Source organism: Montipora capricornis, chromosome 3 (genome assembly GCF_036669925.1).
Source record: "Montipora capricornis isolate CH-2021 chromosome 3, ASM3666992v2, whole genome shotgun sequence".
NCBI classification, from domain to species: domain Eukaryota; kingdom Metazoa; phylum Cnidaria; class Anthozoa; order Scleractinia; family Acroporidae; genus Montipora; species Montipora capricornis.
In genome coordinates this window covers 6,953,581-6,967,174 of record NC_090885.1, presented here as the reverse complement: position 1 = coordinate 6,967,174, position 13,594 = coordinate 6,953,581, and the positions used below count along the sequence as shown (strand labels likewise).

The 13,594-nt window shown below is 39.4% G+C and overlaps 1 protein-coding gene across 1 annotated transcript; it reads left to right on the top strand.

Moving 5' to 3' along the window:
- The first annotated feature begins 1,414 nt into the window (after positions 1 to 1,414).
- Positions 1,415 to 13,375, top strand: LOC138041086 (ephrin-B1-like). Its single transcript, XM_068886854.1, has 5 exons — positions 1,415 to 1,706; positions 7,598 to 7,893; positions 8,664 to 8,765; positions 11,003 to 11,188; positions 11,682 to 13,375. The coding sequence occupies exons 1-5, from the start codon at positions 1,594 to 1,596 to the stop codon at positions 11,912 to 11,914; spliced, it is 930 nt and encodes a 309-aa protein (XP_068742955.1). The 5' UTR covers positions 1,415 to 1,593; the 3' UTR covers positions 11,915 to 13,375.
- Positions 13,376 to 13,594: the final 219 nt, after the last annotated feature.

Genomic DNA, 13,594 nt, shown 5'->3' with positions numbered 1-13,594 from the left:
GAATTATAATATCATGTTGTGTATTGAATTTTCGAGCTTAAGGTTGAAATGTGATATGGGAGAAGTTTTTTAGTATTGCTCTGTAAGCAGGAAGGGTTCACAGGCCTGTTGGAAGCGTGCTTGAGTTTCAACAAAATGAGCCCCAAAATCAGTGAAAACTTGTGACGCAGATGAATAATAAAGTAGCTGCTATGTCCAAAATGATGGAATTACCTGGTGATAATAACGTCGTACGTGTCTTGGAGAGTAAATTTTGACTTTGCATAAACAAGAGTTGGGCGATTGTGATCTTTGTTTTGACTTCGCTCATTTCATTGTCAAACTTTATAACACTTGACAGAAAAACAAACTTACAAAAACCCGGTATCTTGCCATCATTTGACACAGATTCTTCACTGTTTGGCGAGTAAACATACAGCGGTAACTTAATCACGGCGCCCGCTGAATTCCGGCCAAGTCACTTTCGATTTTGCAATTTACTTGAACGTAGCAAAAATCTCCCAAAATGTTTGTCGCTGATCGTAACTTTTTATATTCTATATTCACGGTTCAAAATTAATGTTGTTTTGATGTAGTAAATATTTTATTCTCGATCGACCGTCCGGGAAACTTCCTTCTGCTCTTTCTGAAAACTGTGTATCAATAGTTATTTGCTTTTTCATCAATATTTGTTTTGCATAAAGCAAGCTAAAAAGATCTGTACCTTGCTGAGTTCGCATTTGTTAGAGTTAATAGTATTTTCGGTCCGATGCTTCTTTTTTAGGAGGGGTACGTTATTTTGGTCTCCCATCCAAACACTAACCCCGCCCGGCAGGGCTTAACTTCAGTGAACTTTAGTATTAGAAAGCCTTCAGATGCTCAGAGGGCACACTTGTGGTAAAAAGAAGTTGTGAGGGAACTTGAAAATTATCAACATGTCAGCCCAGAAGCCAATGTTTCTCGCTTCTCTTTTATTTGTTATTCTTCAGAGACTGGAATGCTGTATTTCAATACCACACAATTCAGTGCCTTCTGATTTTCTGTAGCACGTACCACAGGCAACCCAGTGTATGCTTCACAGAAGCGTCTCATTCGTAATGAAGGTAAAATCGTCCATTTTTAACACAGACAGTGACGACTTTATGTAACAGTTGGGATCGCTGTGCCAGTGACAAAAGCCAAAATACATTGTACTGGAAGTGCTTTAACCTTCCGTGTGATTAAAATGAAAAATGAAATGAACAATATTTAATTACTGGCTAATGGCCAGCACACCCAGTCACATGAAAGTCACGACTGTTTGGAATTGTCCCGAATGAATGCCATTTTACGTAATGAAACCGTTGTCTCGGTTAAAAAAAAAAAGACTTGCTTACCAAAACATTTCATTATTTCACTAATGGTGATAAATCTTAATAGTTGATGTTATCAACATCAAATTGAGTTTTTGTCTTGTAAAAAGACTACCGCTTTTGGGTGACCGGAAATGACGTGTAAAGTGTTTACAACTCATGGAGTTTCTTGGTAAAACTCAAAATAAGAGGCTTAGCAACTGGGGTTATCCCTTATTAAAAGGGGATAGTTCAGTCTAGCTTTCGCTTTTAACGAGAGAACATGGCAGCTTTACTTCAGGTGCAATGTATTGTTTCAGCTTTTGTTATAACCCTGATTGCTGTGGGAAATGGTTACCTTTATCCCTCGATTCAGTGGACTCATGTGAATCCTTTGTAAGTATTGAACAAACACTGTGACGTATCAAAAACTCCAGTTGTCTTTATAAGATATCTATAACTCTACAAAGACGGAGTAATATACGGCGCTTCGACAGTTCAATGACAGACTGCAGTAATCGAAAAGGTCTGAAAATCATTTGATTTTTGCAGTATCTGTCTTCTTGTCCGAAATGGCTGGGAGGCCATACACATACGGGGAAGCGGCCCGGGGAAAGCGGATATTCAATTTGGAAGGAACACCAATGGTGAATATTTAATGACTGTTATCCATAATAACAAATATTCACGTATTGAACTTGATGTTGGAAAGAACTATTTTGTTGGGGAAAATCCCACAGAAGCTCTTGAAATGGACGATATTTTAATTAAGAACGTAGCTGTTACTCGTGTCCTGCCTGCCTGTTTTGTCTTGAACTTCTTTGACTAAAAAAAGAGACGAACGATTACGGCTGTAACAAATTGCAGCTACGACGTCTTGCCGGTTTGTATACTAATTAAATTCGATTGCTTTCCTCCAATCCCTAACACCCATGAATCCGCAACTCTCAAGAAAATGTTTTCTCAGTTTCAGCTCTGTTTTTGGCTATGAATTTTAGAGCCTACGTTTAAAATAAATTGAGGCAACGTATTCTGATCAAGTTGAAACTTTCATTTATATGTTGAGAAATTATTGCTGCAGTAATCAACTCTACAAAGTTCCGTTTTCATTTAATAATTCCCGGGTTCTCAACCAGCCACCTTACAAATTCCGTGTTATAATATAGAAATCATATCAATTTCTAATTTGGAAATTTAAATTTTCTAATATAGAAATAAAACATAGCTTGCTGATACAAAGCCTTTCAAAATGAATAAACATAATATAACGAGCTGAAGTCAAGGAGACCTGTTCCTTAGAAATGGCAAAGATTGTTTGTCTACTCGTACCCGAGAACTTTCGTGGTAATCGACTATTTTTTCAAGAACAACCTTCCTTTTTATAGTGTATTACTAGGGTATAGATGTTACCATGCTCTAATAGGCGCGTGATTACTATTTTTGGAGTGTGACATTGTTCTCTGCTGCAAAGAGGCAAATGTGCAGAAATTCTTGGGAAAGAAATTGTCTTGCAGTGCCCTGTGCAGACAGCAGGCGAGTTGCAAGTTGATACATGCGTATTCGAGAAGTAATCAACGATGTTGTTTTTGCACATTCACTTGTTGGGATTGCGAAGTGCTCGTGTGTTCCATTTGGTTTTCAATAGCACCTGCTGTGGCGTCTAGATAAAGTTAACGTATATATTATGCCACCGTCAAATAATTACATTATTGTTTCCTGAATTTCCCAAATTACGGGGAGTTTCTACATCTTTATTTTGATCATAGTTAATAGAGGGGACTCATGGTTTTGAAGCTCGGCAAACATCAAAGGAGCAAACAAATATAACAAGATTTAGGTTGGAAAGTCCACGACCGTGCACAATATTTTGTCTTGCGCTCATGCATGAATTACGTTACCAGCACGTTTCTATTGGTTAGTTCCTCAGAACGGAGTAAACAACTATTGTGTTTTGTGCACGGTCAAGGCCAAAAAAGAGAACAAAAACCTACAACAAAGAAATTTGTCGGGTTTCTTAACCATTCCCCTCTTATTAACTATGTTTTGATTCTGTTTTAATACACTCTCGCACGTAAAACCTAACTTTTAATCATATTATTTCGAATAATGTATTGATTTACAGGTAAACTCCCCTGGAGCGATGAACATCTGAACGTGACACTTCACGCCACGTGACTAGGCTTCACGCGACTTTTAAGATTTCATCCACGGGTTCGAATCCCGTTCAATCCTGGATTTTCTTCCAACACGTTCTCGCCCATGAATTTGCGATTATTTTTAATTTGCTTCGAATTCACTATTATCGTGAATTTTGGACACTGTGTCCCGGGACTTGTGGTACCAGAAAAAATAAGGAAATAAAAACTCATATGAGTGAATTGGATTTGAACCCGGAGCTCCTTCTCCATGCCAGAGGAACCGCTTCTTTCCGCTTTACCGCTGAAGATCAATTAATTTAAGTCTACGGTAACCATAGGATATCGCTGCTGAAGAGTAATTAGACCTAAGCTAGATTAAATATCTAGGCCTAAGCTTTGATTTTAAACTGTTTAGGTTTGCGTGATTTTTAGAAACCGACCTTTTGTAGTGTTTAATGTTGTTTGTTGGCGAGTGATAATATAGCATTATCAAATATTGTTCCTGAACAGCTAGCGGTGTGACAGTGGTAGTCGAGCGGTTAGGTGACGGGTTAATCAACTTTCCCAGGTTTGAGTTTTATGTCCATACGTTTGGGTTGTCTTTTCAAACACCTCCCATAGTCCATATCAAACTTTCAGTCTTCTAAATACAACTTTTTTTCAATTGACGTCACGATCTAGCGCCCAAAGCATTATGGGATTAATATGCGGACAAAGACAAAGGCATTTTAGCCATGTTAATCCGCATTTCAAATCCCACAATGCTTTGCAATAATCAATATTTATCGACTATGGAAAATGCTATTCACGATAATAGTGAATTTAAAACAAATTAACAATTCAGGATAATCGCGAATTCAAGGGCGAGAACTGGTTGATTTTTTTGGGCTCAGTCCTTTGCAACTGCTAAGGTTGCTCGGCTAACTGCGATGATCATTCCAACTTTAATTTCATTCTATTCCTCACTTCTAATACATTTCTTTCATTCTTGATGCTCTTGTGGGAAATGTTTAGCTGCAAAGTTTGTTTCCAATCTGATTCCACATGCTGCTTTTGTATTAAACGAATAAACTCTTTTGAGTCAAAAAGAAAAACTGTCAACTGGCAAATTTGAAAGTGTCATAAGTGAACTTTCTGGATGACCTGAGAGATACCCTCGTTACAGCATTACAAACGTGGTTGATTCTCTGAATTCAATCGACCAATCAGAACGCGGAGTAATGCTAAACACGGGGAAGTCTGTGTTCTATTAAGGAGGAGTCGTGGCTCAGATGGCTAGTGCGCGGCTTTCAGAGCGAGAGGTCCCCGGTTAGATCATCGGTGACTTCAACGTCTCTTTCGACTTTCCTCTGATCCCTGTAGCTATAACTTTAAATACCCTTAAAACGGAGCACTGACAGAGGGAGGGGGGTAAAGGGCGCACCGTCGGCTTCCATTGATACCAGCCTCGTAGCTGAAGGAACTACCGACGTTAAAGTGGTTCTATGATCAAAAAATGATTTCCTTTTTTTCTTCAGATTTTGAAAGCGTGTTTGCTTAACACCTGCCTGGCAAAATTTTGAGCTTTGAGTTTTATCCAAAGGCTGTTTACTTTGAGTGTAAGTTTTGGATTTCACGGTCCGCCATTACTCACGTTCAAAACTGGCCGATTAGACCTCACTAGCTTAAAATTTCAGCGTGTAAACGCAATTTATTACACATGCAAAACAAGAGTTTAAAAGTCTGAAAGCCCGAAACTCCCGTGCTGCATATTAATTCAGCCGCGTACACACGCATTGCATTCTTAAACTAGTGAGTCTTTGACGTCATTTTCTCCTCGACCCAGCTCTCTCAAGATTTTAAAGTTAGTAATGGCGGACCAATAAATAAGAAAATTCTAGTTAAAATAAACAGGTGTCTTTTTAAAATCAGAACTTAACACTTGGGTCAGTTAGTGTTTAGTTAACATAGTTTTGAAATCCAAAGAAAAAAAAGAATTGTTTTTTTGGTCGTAGTACCACTTTAAATAAAGTTACTTTACCTTTACCTTTACCTTTCCATTGATACTTCTGTAAAACCAATTGTCCGAAGCGGAAATACAATAATACTCTTTGTTTGTCCGCTCAAATTTTGACTAAGCATTTTTTTGTTTTCTCTTGGGACCATTGTAAGTCCCAAGAGAAACAGGAAACAATGCTTACGCAAAATTTGGATGGACAAGCAAAGACTATTTTGGTATAGACCGTTTTATACTTGCGTGCTCAGTTACCACGCCTTTGAATAAAAGCGAGGCTGGAGTTGACCGTGTTTTGAAACAAACCTCACTGCTTTTCTATAATTCTTAGGTAAATAGAAACTCGTTAGCGTTACAACAGCATGATTTACACAAGAAAAGCAATGAGGTTTGTATCAAAGGAACGTCAACTCCAGCCTCATTTTTATTCAAAGGCCTGGTAACTGAGCCTGCTACCTGTTACCTATCCACCTCGTGCCTCGTGGCACATAGGGCCTTTACAGAAGTCTTCCACTGTTCTCTGTCCGCTGCAATCATCCTCGTTTCCTCCCATGATCTCCACCCTGCCTCTTTTCGTTCCTTTTCAACTGTTCGTCGCCATGTTGTCTTCGGCCTCCCCCGCCTTCTTTTCCCTTCCGGGGCCCAGCTCATTGCAATGTTAGAATCATTATTACGATCTTGCCTCAAGATGTGACCAATCATATTCCATCTACGATACTTTACTTCCTCACTCAGCGGTTTCTTACTCGCTCTTTCCAACAACTCTTTAGTACTGACATGATCATGCCATTTAATATTTAGGATCTTTCGTATGCACTTTGTGGAATACATCTACAGCTTTGTGATCTCCTTTGTTCATTTTCCACGTCTCGCATCCATATAACAATACCGGCACTACCAGTGTCTTATAGACCCTATGCAAAAATGACTGCCTTTAAATTATTATTTTGTTCATATTCAAATTAGCCCAACTAACCTCGTTTTTGAGATAAAAATTCTAAAGAATTTGTTATCCCGAACGGGGTTAGTTGGGCTATTTTGAATATGAACAAAAGAGTAATTTAAAGGCAGCCATTTTTGCATAGGGTCTATACAGTCTCAACTTTGTCTTCCTTGAGATGCTATTGGAACGCCACATGTTCTTCATTCTGATGAATGCACTTCTTGTTTTGGATCGTCTGTTCAGGTCTTTGATACCACCTCCTTCCTTGCACACTTTTGCTCCTAAGCATGTGAACTCAGCAACATCCTCATTATCTATTTCATTGACTACAATCTTGTCTTGGTATCTTGCGTTAATCCTCATCGTTTTCGTCTTTTCTGTATTGACCTTGAGCCACACTCGTCTGGCTTTTTCCTTCAACTTTGTTGTTTTATCCTGAATCTGCTGTTTGGTAGAGGAAATAAGAGCTATGTCATCTGCAAAGTACAAGTCATCAAGTTTGGATGTAAACCTCCATCTTATACCATTCTCACCATTTCCAACTGTTCATCTCGTTACCCAAGCCATTATGATAAAAAAAAGAACTGAACACAGAACTGTAAAAGGTATATTCTATCCGAGTATCAGTTCAACGGATTACACCAAATATGGGTTGAATTCGATTGTCATAGTCCACTTTGTACAGAGAACTCTTGGTGCCTCATAAAAAGATTGATCAATTTTTAAATCATAATATTAATGGATTGATTGATTGATAGCTTATTTCAATGCCAAATCAAATAACACCTGATGACATTTTTTTGTCACTGAAACAGAGCGAAATGCTTTCGACAGGTAAAAAAATTACCGAAAATGGCGAATGTCCGGCTGAAATTTGCTGTTTAGTACACAAACTCAACGGAACTTACTCGATTTCAATGCACTCCGTTTCTGGTAGCCACTTCTGCATTTTACTGTGGACGCCCAATCTCTTCCCCAGGCTCTCCCCGGATTTCAACAGGAGAAGATGACATTCTCCTTCCCAGATCCAATCGTTTCTCCCTGCCCCGCCGGTTAAGAGAAATGATGGGATCCAGGAATAAGAATGTCGTTTTCTCCGGACGACGGACGACCCGCCACGTTGAAAGCCGAGTAGACTCTAGGGACGAGGTTGGTAGACTTTACCTAAAAAAAAATATGATTTTAACAGATTGCATTGTTTGATTCTTTACAGATTTAAGAGCAACAGAACACTATGTGTGTATCCACATTCCACTCTCTACTTCTTATGTCCCAACACTGCCACCGCGGTGGTCAGCCTCCAGATCAACTTTCTTAGCCCGCTTTACGAGAACCTGTGGCTGGTTAACAAAGAAAGTTATGAGCGGTGCGAAGTGAATAAGACAGTGGATAGGAAATTGCGGGTGTGCGACAAACCTTTTGAATTAAAATCGTACCGAATCATATTTCGTAGATACAGCGCTGGTGACGATCCTCTCTTCACCCCAGGAGAAGACTACTACTTTATAGGTATGTGAACACATTTTTGCAAATTTTTGCAGAAACAGCCAGAACAGCTCGTAGCAGGGAAAGGGAGCAATTTCAACCAAACTTTTGTCAAGTTATATTTAAAGTAAAGTAAAGTGTCACAATATTGACGACGATGATGATGATGGTTAACATTGTTGATATTAAGCATCAAACTCCACTGCAACCAGACAGCTCAGTCCAGCACTGGAAAGCCTGCGGGAAGTCGTTGGCTCAACTCCTCGACCGAATCAACACCAGCAGGCTCTTAAAGTGACTGAGGATAAACAGTTACCTTTGTAATCACATTTTTAAATGTAATCTTGCAGCACGCTTTCGAGCCAACCGTGTTTTGCCCCCCAATGTTAAGATTGCGTTATTTTGTTCTTGTTTAGCTGTTATAAACATTTATCAAGTGAACCTCAATTGACTTACACTATTCAAGTGAACCTCATTTGACTTACAGAGCCTGACAGTGTATGTGGCCGGCTTGGAGTGATATTTCAAAAAGGATTTTGGGCTATAATAGGAGAGGGGAAAACCGGAGTGACCGTTGAAAAACCTTTCGTAGCATAGTAGAGAACAAACAAACTCAATCCAAATATACGCCGAGTCTGGAAATCGGGGTCACACTAGTACTGGTAGTACTAGTACTGGGAGGCGAGTCCGCTCACCACTACGTTGATTAGTTCATCGACGATAAAGATTACGATGATGAAAGTTTTTCCTTATCAACTGTAGTCAATAAGTCGTTATGTTTTCTGTGTCGCCAGCAACTTCAGACGGCACTAAATCGTCCGTCCACAAAACCTCTGGAGGACATTGCGAGACTCACAACATGAAGCTGAAGTTTCACATTTGCATGAATAGAACAGGTGGGTTGTGTAAAAAGAATTGATGTATCCTATTGAGCTTCCGTGGTTGTTTCCTTATAATTAAAATTAATTCAGCGTTTTTGAGCTGTAACTCAGGCATTTTTAATTATCATTCGATGTATTTTTTCCTTCCTTTTCATTGGCCGAGAGCCCGCCACGTGACCTGCAAATAACTGTCTACAAATAAGTGTTTTGCTACAAATAATATTCTGGTCATCCATAATTGAAATCACGCTCTTGAGTGAAAATGGCAGTTCGTTTTCCTGAGCTTTCATAAAAAGATTTAATTGTTGGGAATTGTGAAAAATAAAGTTAACTCAGTCATAAAACAATTATTGAACTCGGTTATCGCAAAATGTCATGATTTGTCAGTGTCTCGCAGATCAATTATTTGCCTCAGCCTTCGGCTTCGGCAAATAATTGATCTGCTCGACACTGACAAATAACGATATTTTGCTCAACCTCGTCCAGTAATTGTTAATTTCTAGGCTTAATTTCTGGGTTGACGTTAAGTTGCACGGCGAGTGGGGGCGAGTAATTGGTAAAACTGTTTAAAATGAACTTCTCTACCGTGACACAGCTCCATTAAATGGAAACCAAAGAATACATATTTTTAAAAAATACCTCCTGTTATTCTATCAACTCAGGAGTAACAAACCTTGGTTAAGTTACAATCCAGGGCAAAAAATATTTTTCACATGACTTTTCGAAATTTTGGACCATAGCTTTAAAAAAAAAAAGAACCCTCCACGCGCCCCACCTAACACAATGCTTTTCAGGAATAACCGCAAGCCACCACGTCTCAAAATTGTTTTATCAGTCAAATACATTTACGTCCCACACTGCCAACACTGGCAAAAAATCGATAGCTTTGTTCGGTTCGCCATTTTTTGTTGCTGTTACAGTATTAGTACATGGTTAAATCAATTTTTTTGCGCCCATTGAGCAATTAATGACATACCAAACAGCTAAAGTTCCGTGTTGAAGCCACTGAGCGGAGCGCAATCAATTTTTGAAAATGGCGGGAAATCGAGCGTTTTGATGACATGGTCGTGTATGAGAACACTTTCCAGCATGCAATAGTTTCTAATTGAAGCTCGCAATGTACGCGAATGAATGCCTGAAATAGTAATAAGGCCTGTTCCAAACGTCGTGCTACTGCCGTCCCGAACTCAAATCAAATTGTCATTTCGATTTAAGCGCGGCAGTAGAACGCCGTTTGAAACCATTAAGAGCGGCACGGCTGACTTAGGTTCGGCACGACTACTTAGAACGGCAGGACTTGCCGTGCCACACGGCAGTAGCACGACTTGGTTTCAAACGGCGTGCTATTGTTGCGCCGAACTCAATTCATAAATTAGTTTAATGTATTTTGCATTATTTGCATACTATTACGCTGGATGGATGGTTTGTTTTGTCTTTTTAATTTGGCGCGACTGTATTAGGTTCGACGTTTGAAACCGCTGCCGTGTCATCGTCGTGCCACTGCCAAGCCAAATTCATTTGAGTTCGGCACGGCAGTAGCACGACGTTTGGAACAGGCCTTTAAGTGAGTGAGTGAGTGAGTGAGTGAGTGAGTGAGTGAGTAAAACAGTAAACAGTAAACAGTAAATCTTTATTGCGCCTTACTCTCCAAAGGGAGGTATCGGTCTCGTTACAATAAAGGTGATGATATCTACTTGAATAACTAATTAACTAAAAAGATCATACAATTACTTGTAATACAATTGGTATAAAATTATTATTTTAATTATTTTGCATTTAGGAAGTCTTTTCTCTTCTGAAACATTAAATATGTGTATTTACCTATTATCTTTGAAGTGCTTTCGTTTTGTAGGGTAAGTAAATACCTAATTTTATCCTCATCATTAAGGCTTTTGAAAACAACATCGTGTGTTGAAAGGAGAGAATGGAGCTCATTTCTAATGTTATCGTACCCTGGGCAATACATCAAGAAGTGCCGCTCATCTTCTATATAGCCTCTATTGCAGACTAAACACGTTCTTCCATCTACTGGGATTGGTGCACCTCTATTTTCGTATTTCCCAGTCTGTAGTGAGTGAGTGAGTGAGTGAGTGAGTGAGTGAGTGAGTGAGTGAGTGAGTGAGTGAGTAAGTGACGGATGGGCGCTGAACAAAATCCCTCACTATCATCAGTCCGATGTTAACATTGATGCGGAGTAGTAAGTTGTAAAGACAGTATTTTGTTGTAAGTTTCTGTAATTTGTTTTTCCATAGATCCACTCTGCCGCGATGAAGACCTTTGCAACGGTGAAGTCCCACCACGAGCATCAACAACAGTCCCAACACGAGCATCCACAACAGTCTCGACTAGTACAAAGAAGCCGACGACAAGTCAGTCTGAGAAAAATTCTACATTTACAAACTTTACAGTACCTACGATCCAAATGACAGATAAGCCAGGTAAAACAATAAGTTTATTGCAGGATGTCGTGATGGTACCACAGTGTTGTAATCTGCCTATTGAACGTTTGGCTAAGGAAAGCCTATTTGTTATCAAGCAAAGATCATATTGAATAATGGGGGAGTAGAAATCGGGTCTCTCCTATGGTTATCAGGGTGAGGTTAGAGGCTACTTGTACGGGTAGGGGAATGTGTTCGTAAAATGCAAACAGTACTTTCTTTTGATTAACTACGGAAGCTTTGGCTAAGAGTGTTGGTTGCTCAGTACGAAGAAGTAATATCAACAAGACAACTACTTTATCTCTCTATTAAATGCCCACGATGGTCTGTACGTTCTGCTTTTTCGTGCAATATAGCTAAGCTTGTACATCTACATTCTCCAGCACTCGGTAACGACTCCTTTGTCAAGTTATGACTATTTTGCTTACGTGGCCTTATACACCATAATAAATTTATTCAACAATAACCAATGCTGTCCTTTTTCTTTGAACAGGTAATCCTGGAAACAAGGGAAAAATTGAACGAAATGAAACTGCGTATCACGTATCTATTGCAATCCTTGTGTTCTTTTGTGTGATCTTGACTTCTGTTTGTGTAATCCTTCTTCGCCGTTTGTACCACAAGAAAAAGTTAGAGCCTTCGTTGTCATCAAACAGCAGTGCTTTATCTCATGATTCTCCCGACGGAAACCAGGATTCCAGCCATTTTCTGGTGAATTCAGTCTAGCTGGAGTGAGCCCAAGCACAGACATCGTCGAGGCTTGCATATCCACGGGATGAAGTGTTCAGACATGTCGAAGTCCATTAAGTCGAAAGGGGTATCACTAATACCAAATTTCCTCATATTTTCCGCTCGCAAGGCGGGATGATAAGAGCGATACGTCAGCTTGAAGATACTGGATAGGAGCAGCGGCCGTGCTGTGCACGACATTGAGATCCACCAGGAGCCCGCCAAGAGTAGTGGCGTAACGCTTTGATAGGTTTGCATGCCGGTTTTTTTTTCAAAGGTAGACGTTGACGTCGACTTAAAATATCACCGCAAAATATATCATAAATCATAAATCATAATTTTTTGGGATTATTCCATGTTGTTCACGTCGTGCAATGTGGGGAGGGTAGGGGGGAGTATCCTTAAAACAAGTTGGTTTCAGACTAAGAAAAAAAACGAAAGATTCACATTTGTATGCCGACGTTGTCGTCAAACCTCAAATTTCGTGATGACGTCGTTGTTATGCAGACTGTCGCAAAAATATGCGCTTAAATGCGTGCCACACTTCCAGCAATATTATTTTCCCTCTTTTGAGGGAAAATAATTGTGCTGCGTCCCTCTTTGAATCAATGATATTAATGTATTGTGGTATTCTCGGTGCCGTAGCAGTCGTCGTTTCTGGAACTCCCTATTTCCATCTGAAAACCAGACTTCTTCATTTCAGGCTTTTTAAAACTTCTTAGGTTTTCTGTTAAGTACAATGATCTTTGGCTTAGAAAATCAATTATTTATCATCCCTGGAATCGGAAACAGTCACTCGAGTAATCAGACACCGACCCCTTTGAGTGGTTAAAAATTTTTCAAGAAACCTATGAAGGGAGATATACGCTCTTAGTTATGTGGTATTTATATAACTTATTTGGAGGAGAGAGAGTGTTTTAATATTATATAAGATAATAAATTGTATCACAGGTGTTTCACAGTAGAGATTTATGATTATACTTATGCCAGATACTATGGTATCTGGATCTAATTTCCTCGATAATTGTAAAAGCGCGTGGCATTGGACATAGAGAATTTTTACCGGACACAGATGTAATATTGTGCTTACTTGTGACACGCTTCATGCATCTTTTATACACTTTTATTACATGAGTAAACAAGTCATCTTTGTGTTAAAAACCAACGGAAAAGACAATTCTGTGTAAATAAAGTACCGCTCTTCTACAAGCCTCAAGAATACATTTCCCAGCTGCTTTGAATACCCCTAAAAATTTAGCCCTAAAAGGAGGTTAGCGCACGACACTAGCTTCAGGCCAAGCGGGATATCTTGCAAGGAAATGTAATTTGGTGGAGATAGGACGGGGTTTTATTACCAAATGGACTCAACCCAACTTCAATGGAATGCGGATTAACTCATTGGCCGGTGTACCGCTATCATTACACTAGCTTTAATTAATTAATTAAATTTAAAAACTCTTTTTCCTGGTCGTCTGTGAAATTGGTGTATTGGTGTATTGGTGTATTGATGTATTTAAGTGCGATGATAATGAAGGGGTGCTGGAGCACTAAAGATAAATAAGATCAACTCAACTCAACTCATATCAAATGGTAGGTTGGCTTTTGAGGAGAGGGGAAAACAGCTATAAGCAGAGAAAAACCTCTCGTAGCAGAGTAGAGAACCAACAAACCCGACCC

Bases quoted from the DNA above. Each gene is read 5' to 3' on its own strand.
- LOC138041086 (XM_068886854.1), top strand. From the start codon at position 1,594: ATGGCAGCTTTACTTCAGGTGCAATGTATTGTTTCAGCTTTTGTTATA. The intron at 1,707-7,597 runs GTAAGTATTGAA...GATTCTTTACAG, and splicing joins TGGACTCATGTGAATCCTTT to ATTTAAGAGCAACAGAACAC. The intron at 8,766-11,002 runs GTGGGTTGTGTA...GTTTTTCCATAG, and splicing joins CATTTGCATGAATAGAACAG to ATCCACTCTGCCGCGATGAA.